We start from the raw sequence: 22,210 nt of genomic DNA, 5'->3' as shown, positions 1-22,210 counted from the left end.
CACACACTGACATTCTCACAGAGTCTGGAAGTCTCCACTGAACTCTTCATGTTGGCCTTAGTCCTTCTAATTTAGCACAGAACTGAGAAATAGGCTGAGCTCCAGACAACACAGCACCAGCTTATACGCAGAACTCAGTATAAGACTGCTTTGCATTTTTAACCTCTTGTCTCCTAGGGCTGTTACTCATTTATTAATCATAAGACTTTTTATTCAGTAGTCACTATGAGCTATAAATGTAATTAATATGTAAGTGATATAATAGAGGAACTGAAATGTGGGCTCAAATATGTACCTTCACTGTATAACGGGTTAAATTACTAATGGAACAGAAAAGCATCATTTACAAATGGTTAAATATCTCTGACTGTAACCTCGCTGTCCGTGTAACTCTCATGTACAGACAGTACGTGAGAAAATAATTAGCGGCCTATTAGTGCAGGGCAAGAAGTCGTAAAGTGGGACGCTATTGCTACCTCCCCCACATTCTGCCATTGACCACAAGACAGTGAGATTCTCATGTGATGTCTGCTGCAAGCAACTGTTAACATGAGCACTCTTGATAACAGGGTATCACCTCAAAATGGTTGTGAACTAGTGCTGGGTGGTACTGATAGAATTGAATTTCTCAATATTTTCCACATATATCACAATATCATGGTGACATCAAAAGACAGTGAAGTTTGTATTAAGTTAATGAATCCATGCTTATTTATAGCAAATGGAACCACAGAATTGTAAATGTAAACCAGACATGAACCACATTTCCAGAAAGGAAACTTCAAAGTATTCAACTTTATTAAGGTTTTACATATTTTGAATAGTTCTTTCATAACTGAATTAACATATATTTCAGTGAATGGGGAATTCAATGGATTTTTCATTCAGAGTGTTCTGATGTAAAACGCTCCATTCTAGAGAAACTGGCCAGGCCTGAATTGTTCAGTCAGTAGTAGAATTGTTCCGAGTGGTGGTGATAGGAATCAGACATCCGAATTGTGGAATGTCTCTAAAATGGTTATGTAAATACTGCCTGATGCCAGAGAGAGGCCTTAATTTTTAAAGATGCATACAGTCTGATCGTAAAATGAGTGCACACAAATTTCACCGACAGTTTTGTTATTCATCAATCTTTGGTGTGTCTGTACAGTCAAACTATTATCAATATCAGCTATAATTATAATACGAATCAGAATAAAATAGAAAATATCAGTAATACTAATAATTTGTGTAAAACGCAATACATGCGGGAGCAGTGCACTCACTTCTTGACCTCAAACTCTGCACGGCCCCTGGATCACAACCTGCTGAATGCTGTCGTTTTATTGGTTCCTTACCAAAGCGTTTGCATTAATTAGGGTGTGCTTCATGTAAATGATATGTAAATGAGGTACTGGTAGGCTGGTGCTTGATTTCACGCAGCAAAGTTGATTTCATTGTTTGTACTCAAATGTCCGCTTGTTTTCATGTTATATGAAAGTTTCATTAATCAGAATAGTTCATACATCATTAAGTCTGGCCAAATAAGCACTTTTTTACAGGACCTTGATGAATAAGTGCTATTGTTTTACAACAGTTTTGAATTGCGGTTTTGGACCAAAAAGTATTTTTAAAAATAAAGTTATGGTGGAGAGGCACATGAAGGGTTTGTAAGGCAAAACAGTACCTAAAGACAAGATGTATTTTAAGGGTTCCCACTATTTTACCATTATCAACATTACATATGAAAGCACAGACAACACAAATAGGTTCACTGGTCATTTTGAAACATATGAAAACAGTTAGTCCTAATGTTATACAGAAAGAAGTCGTAAAAGGAAGTCATTCAAGCATGTGCTGACACCATGCATATTTTTTGTTGCGTGCTGCATACATGCACGTATTTGCATATGTGCAAGAGTCTGTTTTCGTCTGTACATGACAAAAATATAGCTTATACCACAGCTTTACACAGCTGGTAATGGCTATTTTGAAACAAACAGAGAACTCGCTCAGAGAGAGACAGAGAGAAGGAGAGAGAGAGAGAGGGGAGTTGAGAGAGAAAGGCAGAAGATCGGGGGGTCACTTTTTGCTGCACGTGTTAACTTGCTCCATGCTCTAATCACACTTCTCTTTTCAAGTATTTTGACTCTCTTCCCACAAGTGGACTTCTGCTTTTCAGTAGCAGTACATTCTTCAAAAAAGAGACATGAAGTCAATAACAAAATGAACTTTAACGCTTCTTACTTCACTTTCTATGTCTTTAAACATAACTCTCCCCACTAGCAAAGAAAGAAAGCCAATGGAAGCTTCTGTATGAGGGTCTACTTCCTAAATCTCACAGTAAAGATTATCTCTTGAGTCAATCAGCCTGACCACTCTCGCAAGTCATGTGGCTGGAAGTGAGGTCATCAGTAATGGACCACACAAACTGAATGAGTTCTAATCAGGGGCAAAGACTGAAATGCATTACTAAGAAGGCAACCAAGTTTCTTGCATAAAAATGTATTTCTACGCAAAGCAAGCACTGCAAATCTAAACTTTTAGATTCCAAACCAGGAATGTTTAACCCTGGTCCTGGAGGTCAGCACAGTTGGTGATTTCTTTGCTCACGCATACCTGATTCAACTCATCTTTAATCCCAAATCATAATTTTCTCTTGTATGTACCAAAAACATGAGTATTTTACATGCCCGTTTTCAACCTCTGTACATCTTAAAATGACACAGGCTGGTTTTATTACTGTGTCTTTAAGACTGATATATGTAAATGAGCTCTCTTCTAATTGGCTACCCTATATTGTTTCTCATTCCAGGCAGTTTGGGCTGAAACGCTCCTTATAACTTCAGCATGAATGAGCAGAGCCAAACTACTGTACAGCTCTGAAGTTGTGTCATTATTTTGTATCATCATAAGACCACAGACTTATTACATACTAAGGCTTATTATTCAGTAACTACAGGGACTTCAATGCACACTGATTGAGCTATTCTTAGGTTATAGAAGTGTGTAATAAAACTTTGGGTCCACCAGCAGGGCCTGGACATTTAAGGGGAAAGAACTCTCGCTCTAAGCTAGATTTCTCTATGAGAAAAATGAAGGGCGTTTTTGAAAATCGCTTCTATCTAGTAAACAAAACAGGATACACTTTGCTGTATGGACATCTTTACTCTGAACTTTGCCTGATCCTAAGAATTACAAGGTCATTAAGGAGCCAAATTATGATTATTGCCACATTCAAGCTTACACTGCCGTGCATTGAACTGACATCATAAGACTGGCAACTTTACCAAAATACCCCAAAACAAACCAGCAAGCTTCGTCAAATGTGGTATTTGCTTTGGGAGCCGAGCAGACCTACTTTCATGCGATGTCACTTCAATGCACAAGAGTGTTAGCTTGTTTGTAGCATGTATGTAGCATTATTCCTATTTCAACTGCTGAACGGCCTTGCAATTGAGAGGATCCAGTGATGCTAGGGGGATAAAATACACACAGGACAAAATGTATCAGGTTTGTAACGTTTTTTGTTCACAATAGGGTGTGATATTAAAAAACTGACTATTTTTGCAGCTTCATTTTCATGTATAAACCGTATGGACTGGAGAGTAAATGTCATATTTTTCAAACTTCAGCAATGTTTATATACTGCATTAAACTTATTTCCAAAAAGCCAGGGCAGTTTTCTACGGGCCCTTTAATCACCTGGCTTATAGGGCACATTTGAGTGGGGGAAAATCACTAAACTGCGCTGCCCTCCAGCACCAGAGCTGAAACCCTATTCTGCCACAGCGCTCAGCTGAGCTGTTCTCCTATTTGAGGGCTAATTGAGGAAAGCTTGATTGTAACATTAAATAAGCACCAACGTTAAAGAAAAGAACACTTATAATCACATGGTGTTCTAAACACTAGTGGTTAAATAATGAATATGTAACAGGTTCTATGGTTTCACAGTGGGCACATGATACAGTACCGACCATTGACACAAGTTAAAGCCTGTACTGGTGTAGCTGTCTGAGTGTGTGTGGTTTTGCACATTAATGAGAGACTTAACGCTCCCCCTGCTTTGCTTTACAGACACGCTAATCTGGTAGCTGCATGGTGACAGCCCTGCTCATGCTCTCTCTCTCTCTCTCTGGCTCACACACAGACACACTTACTCACACAGAATCAAACCAGACAACACCAAATCCACCATGAAAGACCCTGACCCGCCTAAAGTCTTCCATTATTGGTGGCCGAGCGCCTCTCCCACGCTCTCTCTCCCTCTGCTGCCCCTGCACCTCGGTTGCCCTGCTGCATGTGCAGTCTGCCGTGCTTCGAGAGGTCTTTCTCCTTTTGTTATCAGCCTGAATCTCACAACGAGAAAGCCACAGACCAAACACAGTCTTAACATAAAAAAGCAAAAGCAGACTGTTCCCAAATCAGATAGAACCACAGTAATGTTGTGTCTGCCTCCCCAGCCACAGCCCCACTGATCAGCGACCAAACTGCCCTGCTAAACCACACAGCTGGGGCTGAGATGGGGGGAAAAAAGCACACTGACCTGACAGGCGTCCGTTTCTAATCCCGTCGACAGCTGCGCGTGTGTGTGTGTGAGTGGAGCGGCGGGGCTGTTGTCCTTATCCAAAGAAGTCACAGCAGAATCAAAAGCCTTGTTGCGATCCCTCCCTCTCTTCCTCTTGTCCCCTCTCTACTGCTGCTGCTGCTCTCACTGCATCCTCCTTTTCCTTCCCCCTCACTCTCACTCTCACTCTCTCTCTCTCTCTCTCACTCACTCTCCCTACCCTTTCTCCTCCTCCTTTTCCCCCTCACTCGCCCTCTCCAGCCCTTAGACCTCTCTCTCTCTCTCTCTCTCCCCAAGCCTCTCTCCTGCTCCTCTTTTCCCCCCAGATCCCCTCTCCCTACCCTTTAGATTTCTCTCTCTCTCTCTCTTTCTTTCACTTGGTAACCCATGAAGATTCTCTCTCCACATTCCAGAGGAGAGAGAGCATATGGCCTGGAAGGCGACCCGCTCGCCACTCGCATCAATCCCTCTTTCTCTGGGTTCCAGTGTGTGTACGTGTGTGTGTGTGTGTGTGTGTGTTGCATGGACAATCAGCTCTATTGTGCTGCTGGAGGGAGGACCAGCAAACAGGGAGGAAACCGGAGGATCTCATCTGCTCCCTCTTTTACCAGTTGGTGGGGGGTGTTGTTATACACCAAGAGGATGGTCTGGGTTTAGGAGATACAGCAGGAGAAGCAGAGACAGTAAGAGAGAGAGCGATAGAAAGACAGACAGACAGACCGATAGAAAGCGAGAGAGAGAGGCAAGAGACAGATGGAGAGAGGCAGACAGAGTGAGACATGACACAGAGGAGAGACAGGGAGAGAGAGAGGAGAGAGAGACAGAGACAAACAGAGAGAGAGGAGGAAAGAGGGACAGACACACAGAGAGAGAGAGAGAGAGAGAGATGGTGAGATAGAGACATACAGACAAAAAGCGAGAGAGAGAGACTGAGAGACAGACAGTGAAAGAGAGGAGCCAGAGAGAGAGAGAAAGTGACAGACGAAGTGAGAGATCACAGAGAGGCGAGACACAGACAGAGACAGGAGAGAGAGAGACATTCAGACCGAGAAAGAGGAGGAAAAAGGACGAAAGAGAGCGAGAGAGAGTGGGAGAGGAGGAAAGAGACAGAACGAGTGAGTGAGAGACCGAGTCGACAGAGAGTCAGATGGGCGAGAAAAAAAGAAGAAAAAGAGAGAGTGAGAGAAATGAGTGAAACTGAGAGATGAGTGTGTGTGTGTGGGGGGCTGGTAAGTGTGTGTGTGTGTGTGTGTGTTCTCATGCTAGCTGGATATGAGCTGTGAAGTGTGTCATTCAAAAGAGGCTGACTGATTGTGCCAGAGAGCATTCCAGGCCATGTGACAGCCATTGAAGGGGAGGGAGGTGGGGAGAGAGAGAGAGAGAGAGAGAGAGAGAGAGAGAGAGAGGATGGGGATGCAGATAGTGAGTGATCTGCGGGGGAGGGAGAGACAGAGGGAGATGAAACAGAGAGAGGAGACACTGTTGGCCACCTAAAGTAACCACCTCCACAATTCACAGGCTTCCGCTGTGGAAACCAAAAGGCCTCAGTGAAACTACCCAACACTCCATTACTAAACCCCAACACATACTTAAGCAATGCAACAGATTAGAGGACTGAGAGAGATCAGTATGGCGTGTAATCAGGCACATTACTTCTCCTACTTACAAATTTAGGGTTTGAGCAAGTAAGAAAATAACACACTCACACACACACACACACACACACACACACACACACACACACACACACACACACATTGACTGTTTTTCTAAAACACTAATGAAGTTCAATGTCCTACTCCAGAATACAGCATCATTTTCACAAATCAGTGGAAATAAAGTCACCAGTTAAGGAGGAAACTGCGCCTAATCGCAGGTGTAGGGTCAGGTCAGGTTTTTTCTGGTTCCTCACCTATATGGCGTTATAAGTTTGTTAAATTTGCCGTGTGTTGCAGGTTTAGAGATTTTCTGCACTGCTGCTTGGTGGTCTGTGTGGGGATTCCTAGACTCAACTTTGACCCCGTACTACAGAGAATCAGCCTAGGGTGATAATGTTGGCCTTGATTTCTAGACACCACACACACACACACACACACACACACACAGATGCATTAATTGCCAGTATGTAGCAAGCTTTCTGCCTCTAGGACTTTAGTCTGGTCATGTCAATGCTAATTCAAACAGTCAGAGCTGACACTGTGACCTCTTTCTTCTGTCAGCACTCCTTTATTCCCTCCACCAATCTTGTGTTTTCCTTTTCTTTCATCGCATATCCTTCACCCTCTATATCTGTATATTGTGTCACAGTCATATCAAAACCTTGTGACTACATGTTTTTTTCCTGTTTGTTTTTGAAAACACTAGCTGCCCTTGACATTGTGTGATGAATGGACTAACAGAAATAGTCCAAAACAATTTAAAATAAAAAAATAAAATTTTGTTTCATTAACATATATGTAAGTTAAGTATTTTTCACCATTAAGTACAAACTGTTTTAATTTTCACCAACACTGTCAGCACATAAGCTGCAGGTGCAAGGGACTGTCCACCCCAGAGTCCAGACCTCAACATGCATGTTTTTGGATTGTAAGCAGCAGAAAATGCAATTAAAGACTGAACTTTGGAGGTGTGAAAAAATATTTTTGTAGATTTCTTTTAAAAATCTCAAAAAGAATTGAAGCTGTAATTAATAATATAATATTATTTTCAAGCTTTCGTATCATTTTCTGTTCAATATACACTATATGGACAAAGGTATTGGGACACACCTCTTAAATCACTGAATTCAGGTTCATTCAGTTTCATTCAGTCTCATTGTCACAAGTGTATAAAATCAAGCACCTAGCCATGCAGTCTGCCTTTACAAACATTTGTAAAAAAAAAATATGTCGTTCTATAGAGCTCGCTGAATTCGAGTGTGGTATCGTAAAAGGATGCCACCTTTGTAACAAGTCTGTTCACACAATTTTCTTAACATGAAAAACTGTGCAGTGGGAGCTTCATGGCTTGGTTTTCCATAGCTGAGCAGCTGCATTCAAGCCTTACATCACCAAGCACAATGTCAAGCGTTGAATGAAGTGATGTAAAGAACACCACCACTGGACTCTGGAGCAGTGGAAACGTATTCTGTGGAGTGATGAACGATGTTTCTCTATCTGGCAGTCTGATGGACGAGTCTGGGTTTGGTGAACGCCAGGAGAACGTGACCTACCTGACTGCATTGTAGCAACTGTAAAGTTTGGTGGAGGAGGGATAATGCTATGGGGTTGTTTTTCAGAGGTTGGCCTAAGCCCCTTAGGTCCAGTGAAGGAAATCTTAGTTTTTTTTTTTGTGGGAACAGTTTGGGGAAGGCCCTTTCCTGTATCAGCATGACTGTGCCCCAGTGCACAAAGCAAGTTCCATAAATGCATGGCCGGGTGAGTGTGGTGTGGAAGAACTTGACTGGCACCCACATAGAGCCCTGACCTCAAACCCATCAAACACCTTTAGGATCAACTAGAACGGAGATTGCGAGCCAGACCCTCTCGACCAACATTAGTGTCTGACCTCACAAATGCTCTTCTGAATGGATGGGCAAAAAATTACACAAACACACTCCAGAATCTTGTAGAAAGCTTCCCTTAAAGCTTCTGTTATAGCTGCAAAAGGGGGACCAACTCCATATTAATGCCTGTGGATTTAGAAAAGGGTGTCATAAAAGCCCCTTGTGGGGTTAACGTGTAGGTGCCCCAATACTTTTGTCCATATAATGTTTTCTGCTTTTTATCCTGACACTGATAAATGAATAACTTGTACTTAATGGCTGCTTTGACTGCAAACTAAATAACCACATGGTGGTCTCTGACTTTTGCTGACCAACTTTGATACAACAAACACTATTAAACTGTGAAAGACCCATGAACGTCTCATAAATTTTTTTTTTACATGCCGTGGGGGCACTGGCCAACCACAGATATCACCTCCAAACGTTCTGTAGATGTTCTGAACAAATCACTGGTGTGCACTGCAAAATAGCCTGACTGCAACTGTCATTTTTGCCAAGATGGGTCAGTCTTATTGAAGTGATGTGAGTGAAGGCGGGGGTTGGTGGTAAACACAGCCTTAGAGCCTCAGGCTGAGCACTAAAGACTGTGATTAATCAAAGCTTCCTTCAGCAGAGCCTCCTGACCTCCTGCTCCTTTGCAGTGATGACTGTTCGTCCTACAGAGAGTCCAGTCACACTCCTCAATCACTGGGCCCCCCAGGGGCCCTACAACAGTCGGCCACACTCCTGACACACACACCAATGCAGAAACAGCAGAAAAATATCCAGCTCTGGCTGATTACATTCTTCCAGAGGTTTAGTGGGCCCTACAGACTGGCCTGTGGACCTGAGGTCAGACACCTGGCATTTGCACCAATTTACCCTGCACATTTCAGATCAGACCTTGGAGGGTGATAGGCTTCAGTCAGAGCAGCCAGTGATGTTTGTCTGTGTACTGACAAAAGAGAGTTCCAATAATGAGCTTATCCACACAAAGAGTGATGAAGTCTTTTAAAATTCAATTTGTCATGAATGAAAGTGTGCATATAAGCCAATAAACATGCATAGTACCTCTCTCTAGCTGTCTCTCTCTCTCTCTCTCTCTCTTCTTGCTCTCTCTCTCTCTCTCTCTCTCTCTCTCTCACACACACACACACACACACACACACCTGTTGTGTTGCAAACAGCTAATTAACTGCCAAATAAAAGAGCCATGAAAATGCAGTAAAATGTTCCCTGTGGCCAAAATAGCTAATAGTCTCAGTATAATATAGTCATGAGGCAGTACATGATGATCATGTTTTGTGTTTATGTTTCACTAATGGTCACTTAATGCTTGCAAAAACTGCAAATTGTAAAAGAGTTCCTCGGTTAAGGAAATCTCTGATCTGAGGATCTACCCTGCTAGAAAAAACAGCACAGACCAGCACTGCTGATTGCCAGGTACCAAAACCAACATATATTGTGTTTTGGATGCTGGTCAACCAGCATGACCATGCTAGTGTGCCCACGTAAACCAGCACTAAACCAGAATAAACCAGTACAGACACACATGAAATGCATGTTGGTCAGTGCTGTTTTTTCAGTAGGGTAATACGATATGCTCCTTGGTGGCCAATTTAGTGCATTTGTGACCAAAGACAGCTTTGAAGTTCTGATAGTGTCAAAGATTATGGACCAAAATCTCTGAACATGACCGCTGATGCATATCTGAAATGTCACCAATCAAGTTTTTTTTTGCCAAAAACAAACAGACCCCAGCAGCAACGGCAACGCAAATGAAGACATGCCTTTTTATGTTTTTCAAAGCATAATATTTCCACTGTAGGATGTTATAGAATTACTTTTTTTTGGCAACTGATGGATGACCCATGCAAAATGTGGTAATTCTCTTACCAGCCAGAGAATCTGTTTTATAATCTTACCTGCAGGACAGTGAACATAAAAGTCTGTCACAGAATCTGCCATACAGTAAATTTGCAAGACATTGTCTTGTACAGTGTGCCATACAATAAATGTGTATGTGCATGTGCCAGTTTAAAGATTTGATATCACAATAATTACCTAACCTTTTATCACTGTGTAAAATCTCATCACGATATTGTACTAAGAAAAAAAACATGCATAAACTGCAAAAGTTTGAACACCCTTGGTCAAATTATGCTTTGTCGAAAGTGAAAATAAGCGAACACATCCTCTACAGAGATCACACTTCTGCATATTTCAATGAACAGAAAAAAATCTGTCTAGTGAAAAAGTTATAGCATGTTTTATATTTTATTATTCATTTTTAACCCAGCAAATAAATAGAAATTGTGCACTAAAATTTGCAATAAACACTATATTTAAGTTTGTTCCCTGTAGAGGAAGAAAAGATGTAATATGTTCCATACGACTATACATGTTGTGTTCTGAATGTCATTGTTAAATAGAAATAATACGCTGGTGGTTATACATATCGGGTATTTGAAAAAAGTTCTCTTTATATAACGGCACAGCAGACTAAAATCCTTTTTTGGGACAGTCTTAATAGACTAATCTTTGGTCTTGTCTAGATTTTCTTTTGGCTGGGTGGTAGAACCTTTGTACTCTACATAACACATTGATTATGAAAGGATAAAATTGCAACCTTTACTGTGAGCTCTGAAGGTGCTCAGACCAATAACAGTGTAGTGGGACCTTGTGAAACCAGAGTTACACTGTGTGTGTAAAAAAAAACTCTGGTGAAACTGCAACATGCATGACTATAATGCAGTGATGGTATTTCAGTGTCCTCGATAACAGTATTATGTTAAACATTATATACTTTATGACTGAATATCGGCCCATCTCCATATGCAAGACCACTGTTATCCCACAGTATATACAGCAGCACAATATATCATTTGTTACTCCTTAACACAGGGTTGACCTTTGCCATATAGATATCACAGGTGGCTGCAATATGCAAACGAGTCCTTTAACAAATCACAGAATGGTTCATTGTGCGCTGTGAGCATGCTGCTGGTATTTTGATGAATTCTGTAAAACTCGGTTAGTGAGGGTTGAAAGTCATCCCACATCAAGGGTTTCACATCAATGCATTCCTAAAGTATTGTAAGGAATATTTCAAATACAATATGTACAAAACAACTATAACACAGTATTCTGCATACATTACTTCCACATACTTTTTAGCTGTGTAGACTGTTAATGCATTTAGACTAATCACCAGATCACACCACCTCTGACACACATACATCTAAACACTATAAAACAGAAAAGCACACACACACACTTCCTCTTACACACACACTCATACACAAAGAATTCTGCTGGTCTGTCAGACAGACCTGTGTGGGTGAGAGGACCAAAAGGCAGATGAAATTGTTCCCTACAGGCAGCCAACACAGCCCGGTCAAAATCAATACACAAACCCAGTGGAAAAGAACAGAGCTGACACCAGCACTGCACTAAAGCATTCACCTTCACTCACAGGACAGAAACAGGCCTTTAAAAAGAAAAAACAAAGTTTACTGGTACTTTTTATGTACTTTTTATGTACTATTTTACATTTATGCTACTTCCAAATCACAAGCTCACATATTTGAATACACTCACAAACAGGAATGCATAATATATTGTTAATTATTTTAACACAATATTGCCCTTTATGATATTAAAGAAGGCTACAATATGCAAATGAGCCCATTCACAGTCTTTATTACTGTGTTATTTTGACCAATCACAGCTCCAGTTGAGTGTTTGCGTCTTTCAATTTTTAGGTCACAATAATCCAGGGTAATTTTTAACCAGGTCACACTGACTCGGCAATGTGTTTTAAAGGGGACATATTCTAAATTTTTCTTTAATTATATATTGTTCCCTAACATTGATGCATAATGTTTGTGCAGTTTTATGCAGCAAAAGCAGTCATAATGAATTTTACACCATTTTCCAAGTTCTCTTTATCCCTTAGAATTAAACAGGCTTTGTTACTGTGCCTTTAGGAGTAATACATGAAAATAATCTCTTCTGATTGGCTGTCATGTATTGTGCCTCGTTCAAAAAGCTGTTCAACCTGAAACACTTCTTATAATTTCAATGTGAATGGCTGGAGCCAAACTGCTGTATGTTGAACAGGCGGACATACTTAAATGTGTCAGTTTCATGACATCACAAAACTGATGAATTCAAAACAGGCTGGTTTTGCAGGTATATTTTCATACATGGGCTTGAGAGTGCATTTTAAAACTTGTTTATTTGTTTACATACTACATCAAATTCTTTTATAAAAAAAGAAAAATTCTGTGTTTTAATATATTGATCATATACTGCTCTTTAATATATTTTGATGTATACTGCATTGTAGTATATAACAATATAATAGTATTTTACTAGAAAGACTCATATTTAGCTCTATTAGAAATGCCTCCCTAAACAAGAAACATTCAAGTGTAATAGATATGAAAAACACCTGCACTCTAATAGTGCAGTCTGTCTTAGACACTGGCCACCTCCATTTGACAGAAGTGGCTGAAACATTCTTTTGTGATGAGCCGTGGTGGAACTGAGTGAATAACTGCATATTTTACTGCAATAGCATGAGTCATACACTAGTCATAATGTCTCTGCCCCCTGCTGGACCATCGGTGCAATTGCTTAGTGACAACATGTGAGCTTTAGAGCACACGGGTTATTCAAGCTTTGAGACAACATATACACTAAGATTTACTCATATGCTCAAGTTTTACTCCCGCACACACTCAGGGCTAAAGCAGGCAACAGGGCGTGCCTCACGCGTATGACATTCTTTCTGAGCTCTTACGCCTCTTTCTTTAGCTTGGTCCATACTTTCACATACATGTGACTTTTTTACATTAGTCTGTAATTACACCGCAAGAAGGTGGTGGCATGCAGGGAGACTGGTTAAGCCAAACATATGCGTGTGTTTGCATTGCTACACTTGGGACCAAAGTGTAGCTCCAAATATTCAGTACTGTGCAAAGGTCAGAGCGCACCCTTCATTTATTTATTTATATTTCCAGTCAAAACAGCCATCAAGTACAAGATATTAATTTTTTAGCATCAAGAAAAACAGGAAAAAGAGCAGAAAACATATGAAAGATTTCACTGCCAAATTCTGTAAATCCATTTGTAACAATTTTGGATATTTTAAAGAATTACAGTTGTTGGTAATAAAAAAACCTTTTTATTTCTATAATAAAGATGGTATTAATCATAATACAGCAAAGCTGTAAAACTCCCTCCTGACATCCTATATTACAAAAAACATAAAAAGTGATTTATAATGCATTTTGCAATTAAATATATTTAAGAGGAAATAACACAGAAACCTCAATGACTAAACATAGTGTCAACATGTTCAGTAGTTAGTGTGGCTACACTTTGCCTTTATTACAGTTTTCAGTCTTTCAGGACTTTTGCTTTCAGGTTTTTCAACTAAATCTGCAAACATATTTTGCCACATCTCCAAAGTTCAGTCTTAGAAGTTGGTTGCATTTTCTGCTACTTAAAATCCAAGAAATCCCAAACTTATTCAGTAATGTTGAGGTTTGGACTGGGTGGTCAGTCCACCATTCTGAGCACTCCAGCAGTGTCTTTGATTTGTAAAATTTCTTCTTTGCTGTTTATTTCCTTTTCTCAGTAATGGCTTCTTGACAGCTACACATACTTTCAGACCCATAGCATGGAGTTGTCTTCTCACAGTGGAAGGATGGATAGAAACACCTGTAGATTTTTTCAGATTTGAAGCAAGAGTGGAGCTTGATTTTCTCCTCTCTCTGCTAGATAAAACTTTAAGTACTGTTTATCTGATGGGGACAGTTTTGGTGGTCTACCAAACTCTTGTTTTTTCATGTATTTTCCTTTGGCCTTCCTTTTCATTTTGCAAGTGGATTGTCTTCTGTTTGATCTGCTCAGAAATATCTCCTGAAAATGAATAACTTGTCATTTTGACTGGAAACTAAATAAATGACAGGTGGTCTCTCACTTTTGCACAGCACTGCATATCCCCACAAGCACAGCAAAAGGTAAAAAATTGATGTGAGGTTTTTTTTTTCAGCTGGTCCCCTAACGTGTGCTGTATAAAAGCTTGCTGTCTGAATATACAGTGCTAATTTGAAGGTTTTGGAGGAGGATAAAAATGGATCAGTCTAATAAGCCTCTGCTCACACACATTCAGAATCATTTGCTTTCCTGGTTATCCATACTATCTGCTCGAACTCTATCACATCACATCAAACATACGACCTGTTCATGTATGACCAAACAGAGTTTATTTATGTCTAATGACCAGAAGCGCAGGCCGTGTCATGGAGTTTTCACCCTAAATACTGCCTCAGAGGGCACACTGTCTTGATGTCAAATCCACACAATAGGTGTGGATGCAGAGTGTGCATGCTGAAAGTGAGAGCCCTGCCTTTTCCTTCCTGGACTGGAGGGGGGTACAGTCTGTACAACTACAGTACCTACGGTATGCATTTTACTAACCCTTAAAATCTCAAGCTTATTACATCCTAAAGTGTATTATCCAGTATCTCCATGGACTTCAATGCAAACTGGCGGAGTTATTCAGAAATACAGAAATCTGTAAAAGAAGTTTAGACCTGCTGGTGAGTCCTGGCCATTTAAGGGGTTTAACAGCCTACCCTATACACACTCCATAAACTGAGACACGCTTTCAAAGTAGCCATACAAGGTTTCTGCTCTTTTTAGGAAATAATTTTACAGGACAGCTGTTTCTCATGAAAGGTCCCTTTAAAGGGCCCATATCATGGAACACCAAATGTCCCTTGTCTTTCTTTAGATAAGAGTTTGAAGTTTACAGTCCACATATACAAACTAAGCTGCAAATGTCACAAAAGCAATTCACTGACATATATCCACCTATTCAACCTACAGCATTTTAGCCTCACCCATTCACAATGAAGTTTTAAGCTGGGGGTGCACAACTGGGACAACTCCAGTTTGGTGATTTACCTGCTCAAAAACACCTGATTCAACTCATATGTTAATTGCCAGGTTTAGTGGGTTTGCTTGAGTAGGGAAAATCACCAAAATGTGCTGGACACCAGCCCTCCAGGACCAGCTCCAAGTGCTCTCTTCAATGAGGCACAATGCAGGGCAATCAAAGCAAAGCTCATTTGTCTGATCTTGTCGTATAGGCACAGTAACAAAAACAGCCTGTTTAATTCTAAGTGATAAAAACATACATAAGACACATAAAACCACACAAATAAGTAGACTGCACGGGCTAAAATAAAATACAAGAGGACATGGGCCCTTTAAAATAGCACCGGCATTCTTAACATTAAAGTCAACAATACAACCTGTAACAACCCCTTATTGACTGACTGATATACTGATTTTGCTGGTGAATTTAATGACTACAATCTATAAATTTCCAGATTTTGCAGGACATGTGGGAGCCCTGAGATAGTCATTGTTTACTCTCCGAAATATCATCAGTGACAGTGTCAACACTAGCATGATGACAACTATCCTGAGTATTGCAAACTTTCATTATAGTTTGGTGTGGTGACAGGCCATTTTAAAGTGGACCAAGTAGGACCTATAGGCCCTGTTTAGACCCTATTAACATGCACACAGGGCAATCCAATCATAAGTGGACAGCATTCAGTACAAGTGTGAACAGGGTACAATGCTTCTCAGAGACATGCTGTGATCCCATCACTCAAACCAACTTCAAATCTGCCTTAATCAGCTGCGTAATCACAGCAGAGACGAAAGCAGCTGCACAGTTTATTTTTTCATCTCCTCTCCTGTTTGTTTACAAGCCATGTTGGCAATCCATTCGGTTTAAACTGTTGCAACAGCCCTTACATTTACATGAGCAAGAACTCACAGGACATTTTTGTCTAACAACAGGCTCAAGCTGGAGGCAAGTGCTATAGATCATCACAAACATCATGCCCAAGATATGTTATTCAGGATAACACGTAACCTTGATTGGTCTATAGCTTTTGCAAAGTAAACAAAAGTTAAGCAAAGACGTCCTGAATATTATTTCAAAAATATGCTTTTAAAATTTGTTTTGACTATTACTTCTGCCAAAGTACATCCAGCAGCACAGACTAAAGTCAGATTGAGAATGACACTGATACTACATCCATATATACACACATGGTTGTCTACAAGGGAAAATCCAATGATTCAAGTGAAAGCTTACAAAATTCAGCATGGTTTACAACACGCTGCATTAACCAGGTCAAACATACTAAAATACATAGTGACTGATGGCCCAGATCAAAAGTACCTCCTATGTTCAAGTTTTATTTACAGGGCAAATCCAACTTAATTCATACAATCATATGTAGAGGCATATCATTTTCAGTATGGTGCAAAAATGAACCTGATAGCGGATGGTTCCAGCCACCTATAACAGCTTGTGAAGTGGCCCACTGGCTGCTAGAGATTCAGAGTAGTGTAGCATTTCTTAAGCTCAAATAATGAGTGGGCACCTTGGGAGGGTAGCGTAAAAGAGAAGTATAGATTATTCCTGAGCTAGCTGACCAGAGAAACAGTTTTCACTGTAAACTAGCCCCCGGCTACTGAGCTCAGGTTTCTTTCAAAGCCCCTGGAGGAAGACAGGGCACCATGTTGTGAAATCTGATTCTTATAAGTTCTCAAGAGCTCAACATCACTGAACATGTTTGTGATTACTTGGATTGTGAGAAGCAGAAAATGCAACCGACTAAAGTTTGAAAATGTGAAATACTTTGTAAAAACTGTGTAAATTTCTGTTTAACATGTTTTCTGCTTTTTTCCAGATGCTGAAAAAGGAATAACTTCTGCTTTATAGTCATTTTGACTGGAAATCAACCCCTTACAAGTTTTAATACACACTTCTATAACCTAAGAATAGCTCAGCCAGTTTGCATTAAAGTCCCTGTAATTACTGAATAATTAAGTCTTAACATGCAGAAGCCTGGGATTTTTGAGAGGTTAAATAAATGAAGGCTGCTCTCTGACTTTTGCACAGTATGTACAAATTGTATTTCTCTCAGAATTTATAGTTCAGGCCTCAACTCTCTGAACCCTTATCTGCTTGTTTACTTTATTACACAAACACAGCTTTACAAAACAGGTCTTAAAGCTTAAACTTGGCCTTAGGGTCCTTCTAAATCACTGATGCCTGACAGCCTGGCCAAACCACACTTACCCCGGTGTTGTGAAGCAGTTATGCAGAATGCGTGTGTTGTTATGCAATGTAGTCAACAAATTCAGTCACATCAGAGCCATCACATCTTAACAGAAGTGATGGAAACAGACGTTTACCTTTAGTCCGCCAAAACCAATACTTCTGTCGCCGTCTCATTGTTCTTAATCCACTGCCCATACTGTACTCTTTAGGAATTACTCGGCTGAAGGTTTAGGAGATACTTTTTAGCTCTAGCACAACATCTAAGAAGCATCACATTTTGGTCAGCCCTTGCCTTGTCTTCTGATTATTCCAGTCTGCCAGTGTTGATCACAGTTCGGTTCATTCTGAAGGTCATGGTAAAAGCCAGTAATACTGTCATGGTGTCGGCCATCATCATACGATCACCTACCAGAGGTGGTGCGCCGCAGACGGGATCTCTTGAGGCTAGAACCCAGACAATCCATCACTGGCCATCAGCAGAAGCTTAGTGAAATGAGCGAGAGAGAGCCACTCAGGAGGGAGAAGGAGAAATGACCCACATAAAAAAAAAACAAGAGCACGAGGAGAAAGTATCTGTGAAAGAGCAAGTCCGAAGCCAGTCTTCCTGTAGATGAATAGGGACCAAAAATATCCAGTGTAGCTCCACTTCCTCAGTGTGTTCCCCTCCCTCACTTATTTACCTCTAAAGTGAAGCCCAAATTAAAGCGATCCAGTATGATCCACAAGCAACATCACAGAATAGGTGAACAAAGCCATGACTTCCTGAGGTGGGGACACATTCAGTATCCTGTCAATGGCTTTTTAAAAATGCTGGTTTCATGGGAAAACTTTCTCAGTTCCACTTTGTCCTAGCAATTGATTCTGGAACTCTCCTATTCCAAAGTTGTTCATTTAGCCAGACTGCAGAAGAGTCACTCAGAGCTTTCCATTCCTTGAGAGAACTTCTCAGGGGGCCTTCTTGCCTTTCAGTGCAGGACTACGATATACATCTCAGTAGTCCTGCTTGTGTTCTTGGCTGTAATGGGAGTGTACGGTAGTGACGCAGGCTCAGCAAGTGTGCCATAGTGTCCAAGCTTCAGGCATGTCCCATTGCCCTACTCCAACAGCCCAAAGAAGGGAAACTCAAGGAAAAGCCAGGAAGCACCGGCTGAGCGCAGTGTTAGAAAAACAGCTGAACCGGAGCCAGGCTCCTTCAGAGGAAGCGCCAAGGGAAGTGCTGACTGCAAAGGGAGTCAGCTACAGTGCTGTCAGCTTTCCCGGGTACTGCTGGAACACAGTGTTTTAAAGCTCCAACAAATCTGCTAAAATGCCGGATGAGTAACGAAAGATTCCTTTATTCCTGCCCGTAGAGTTAAATTCAGGGGCTGTCAGCGTAAGAGCATGAGGGCTAAGGCTGGAAGGGGGAAATCAATAAAGGTCTGGCCTGCTTCAAGGCCCTGTGCTCAGGAAGACAAATGGACATGTGGGAGATTTAAGTAGATGGGAATCAGGAATGAGAAATTGCCCAGAAGCAATTGGTTCTACTAAGTTCTATTAAAAGTGATAGACTGGCTAAAAATCAAAATTTACACATTTTTCCTCTTACCTCAAATATAGTCCATCAGCCAAGATATGTTGTCTGAAGTTCACTTTTTTAGTTTTGCAGTGGAGCTACAAGGGTAAACGCAGCTACAAACAAATGAGCTACATCAGCTTATGCACACTAATTAGCATTGTTCAGCATGCTTAAATTACCACATATTTACCTCAATGTATGTCAAGTTGTTAAGTAACCTCAAACATATTTGCTTAGATTTTTTGCCACCATTTGGCATACTGTTATCAATACAAACGGACAGAATTGAGACTTCCAGATGGCTGCTACTACTGCTTTTAACTTACATACTTTTTGTCCATTTTATAGATGGTATATCTAGGCCAGTCCCAATTACTACATAATCATTTAATCACAATTATGCGAGCTGGTGGCAATTATAGAAGCTGACTGCAATTATACTCCACAGTTGTTAGCTTTCATGATCATATGTTTATGTCACAACATTCACAAGAAAGTGAACTGGGTGTTTTTATCTGTTGGGTTGAGGCAACTACATGTAAATAAAGCTGAAAAGGCATTTACTGAGACTCGTTATCGGTCTTACGAAAACAACAGAAGTTCTAACTTCTCACTTCAGTTCCATTACCTACAGTAGCCTTAAGGCTCATGTGAAGCAAACTAGGAACCTCTAACTTGGTTGATCAACAAGAATAAAGAGAAAATTATGGAAATGAAATTTTGCCCTGAACTATTGATTTAAGTCAAGTTTAATAACAATACAAACAATAAAACACTTTACTGTGGTTTTTCTCTATGGTATGCTCCCTCTCTCAATCTGTAATTAGCTTCTCTAGCTCCTTCATGCTGCTAGACTTTTTTGCAATTATACATTTCTGTTTATCCTTCAAATCGGACACACTAAATTGCCCCTAGGTCTGAGTGTGTGCGTGAATGTATATGTCTGTCTGTCTGTCTGCCCTGCGATGGACTGGCAACCTGTCCAGGTTGTTCCCTGCCTTGCGCCCAATGACTGCTAGGATAGGCTCCAGCTCTTTCTCCAGCATTGTGGTTATGGTTGCTGCTCATTCACTTCTAGTTACTACACTCTCTGTTCCTGTTTCATTTACCTGCTTGCTCTCTATGTTCTCGATATCTGCTTCTATATTATATTTACTTCTTCTTTTTTCTTTACTCCCATCTCCTTCAGCTGTACATCACTCTCTATATCTTACTCGTTTCCTCACTGGAATTACCCAGGAATATGCTGTGTCTGGAAGTCAAAAGAATGGAATTTTGCCACTCAGAGAGGAAGTGCATCATCACTGAGTGCGCCTGCCATGGGGCTTTTCCCACAAAAGCCCAGACACAGCAGTGTAACAATAATAAACATCTAACAAACATCTCAAGTGGTTTATCTTTTGTGCAGATAAATTGCTCTTGGAAAATCTCACTAGAATATTATGATGAGATATTGTCTTTATACATGGCAAAATAGTTATCATCCTCAGATAAATATGTACCATCTAGTAGGATCTAATAGAATCAAATTGTAAAGAAAATTACTAAATATGCCCTAAAAAGGTGAGGGCACCTGCCTTTCAATTTCTGAGGAAAAAGATAAACTGTTAATAAATCAGGTCTTAACGTAAGAAATACAGTTATTGCCACATATATGGCAATATATTCATTTTAAATACATGGCATACATTATCTTACATGGATTTCCCTTATATCCAACTTATATTTGTCACATATGGACATCCATGTGACACTTCAGCCAAACTTATCTGAAGTCTTTTTGAGCCATTTCTGTTGGTCCATTCATCATGAAATTTACACACAATGTAATGAGCAACAGACTTTTTAAAAATTATGTCAAAAAATGAAAAACGACAAAAATGGAGAAACGAAGCTACATAATTAAACTCTAAGTACATGCACATTGTATAATATGCAATAAAACATTTCACATTTAAAAACATTTAAAAGCAAACAGATAACATAATATAATTATAATATAATTATACAAATATAACTTTATTGGAATGTATTCACCCACCAATCAGACATACATGTATGATCCATATGTTATGAATTTATGTAAAATATTACTTACACACACACACACACACACATATATACATATACATATATACATACATATATATATATATATATATATATATATATATATATATATATTATATATATATACACAATATATATGTACATTTATGATATATGTGCATATATGGCCATATATCAGATTTACATATGTATACTTGTCAGAGCTGGTCACATGGCTTGTCTAGACATTTAAATACAGTAAATAGCAAACTGTAAGGCCCACTATAGAAAAATGGCATTTCCCAGACTCTTCTGATCATGTAATATTTGTCATTAACTTTGTACAATCAATATGGCTAAACTCTGTTCATGTTTCATCATGATTAAGTTACAACTAATTGAATATTCTCCCTCAGTCATGTAAATCTAAAAGGGTGCCTTTCATATAACATGGCCAGGACCACTGACAGAGAGTGAGTGTGACAGCTGCTGAGCAGAGGAAGTGAACATATGCTTGGTTGGAAAACAAAGCACTAATTGTCTCCATGAAGAAAGGACCTTAGACATTTTTCAGTGACTTCTACATACAGAGGGAAACAAGGCAGTGGCAAGAGTTGTACTGCCATCTGCTGGATTTATGTATCATTACAAAAAAAACGACAGTTGTGAGTGAGCTCCTGTGAAATATTTGAAATACCTTAGAGTGCAAATAACCCTCTGAGACATTTATGCATTGATGGGCAATACCTGAGCTTTTATATATGTGCAGTGAAAAACAACTTACATGTGAAAAAGCTTGTATCGGTAAGCAAGTCTGCGTGAAAAATGTGGATCTGGATTACCCTTTTCCTGCACCATTGCCCCACACCCTCTTTGATTACATATTTACTACAAGCCAGGGCGTGTGTCCACAAGCCAGCCACAGCCTCTCTGTTTCATATCTCAGACTGGGAGTTCCAAACTATCGTTCAGCAACTCAGACAGCAAATCAGCCTTTCCCATATATAGCAATCTAGTCTGGGGAGTTTTTAATCACATATCCTGGAAACCCTGAGACAGACTGAGAAAAGGAAACTAAACATTGAGAGAAGAATAAAATACATTATTATAGTTATTTTCTTATGGCTTATTTCTCTTTTGGCTTTTGTCTACACCATCAGTGGCCTGTCTTAATAGCAGTTTCTTTTACATACCCCTGAAAGCACACAGCTTTTCCACACCACTAGCGACCTGTATTAGCCTCCAATTTCACCAATACTTGCCTTGAGTAATTTGAGTTTGACCATTCTGAGGATTATGCGCTATGAGCCAAAGCATGATCACAAGCCAATGCAGAGCCAAGCATTTCAAAACAAACCCAGTGGATGCTAT

General features: G+C 40.0%; 1 protein-coding gene across 7 annotated transcripts in view; it reads right to left on the bottom strand.

Moving 5' to 3' along the window:
- Nucleotides 1-22,210, bottom strand: part of fgd4a (FYVE, RhoGEF and PH domain containing 4a) — a 68,605-nt gene that overhangs the window by 41,438 nt on the left and 4,957 nt on the right. Inside the window, exon 1 of one of the 7 annotated variants that reach the window (XM_036585212.1) lies at nucleotides 17,645-18,324. The exons of 4 other annotated variants lie outside the window; for them this stretch is intronic. In XM_036585212.1, the coding sequence (XP_036441105.1) occupies nucleotides 17,645-17,699 (55 nt within the window). In that variant the 5' untranslated portion in view covers nucleotides 17,700-18,324. Of the gene's footprint in view, nucleotides 1-4,525; nucleotides 4,736-17,369; nucleotides 17,392-17,644; nucleotides 18,325-22,210 lie in introns of those variants that run through there. 2 more of the 7 variants (XM_036585211.1, XM_036585214.1) reach the window with 2 other exon arrangements.

This window comes from Colossoma macropomum, unplaced genomic scaffold (assembly GCF_904425465.1).
Source record: "Colossoma macropomum unplaced genomic scaffold, Colossoma_macropomum, whole genome shotgun sequence".
Taxonomy (NCBI): domain Eukaryota; kingdom Metazoa; phylum Chordata; class Actinopteri; order Characiformes; family Serrasalmidae; genus Colossoma; species Colossoma macropomum.
This window is presented reverse-complemented; position numbering and strand designations above follow the sequence as displayed.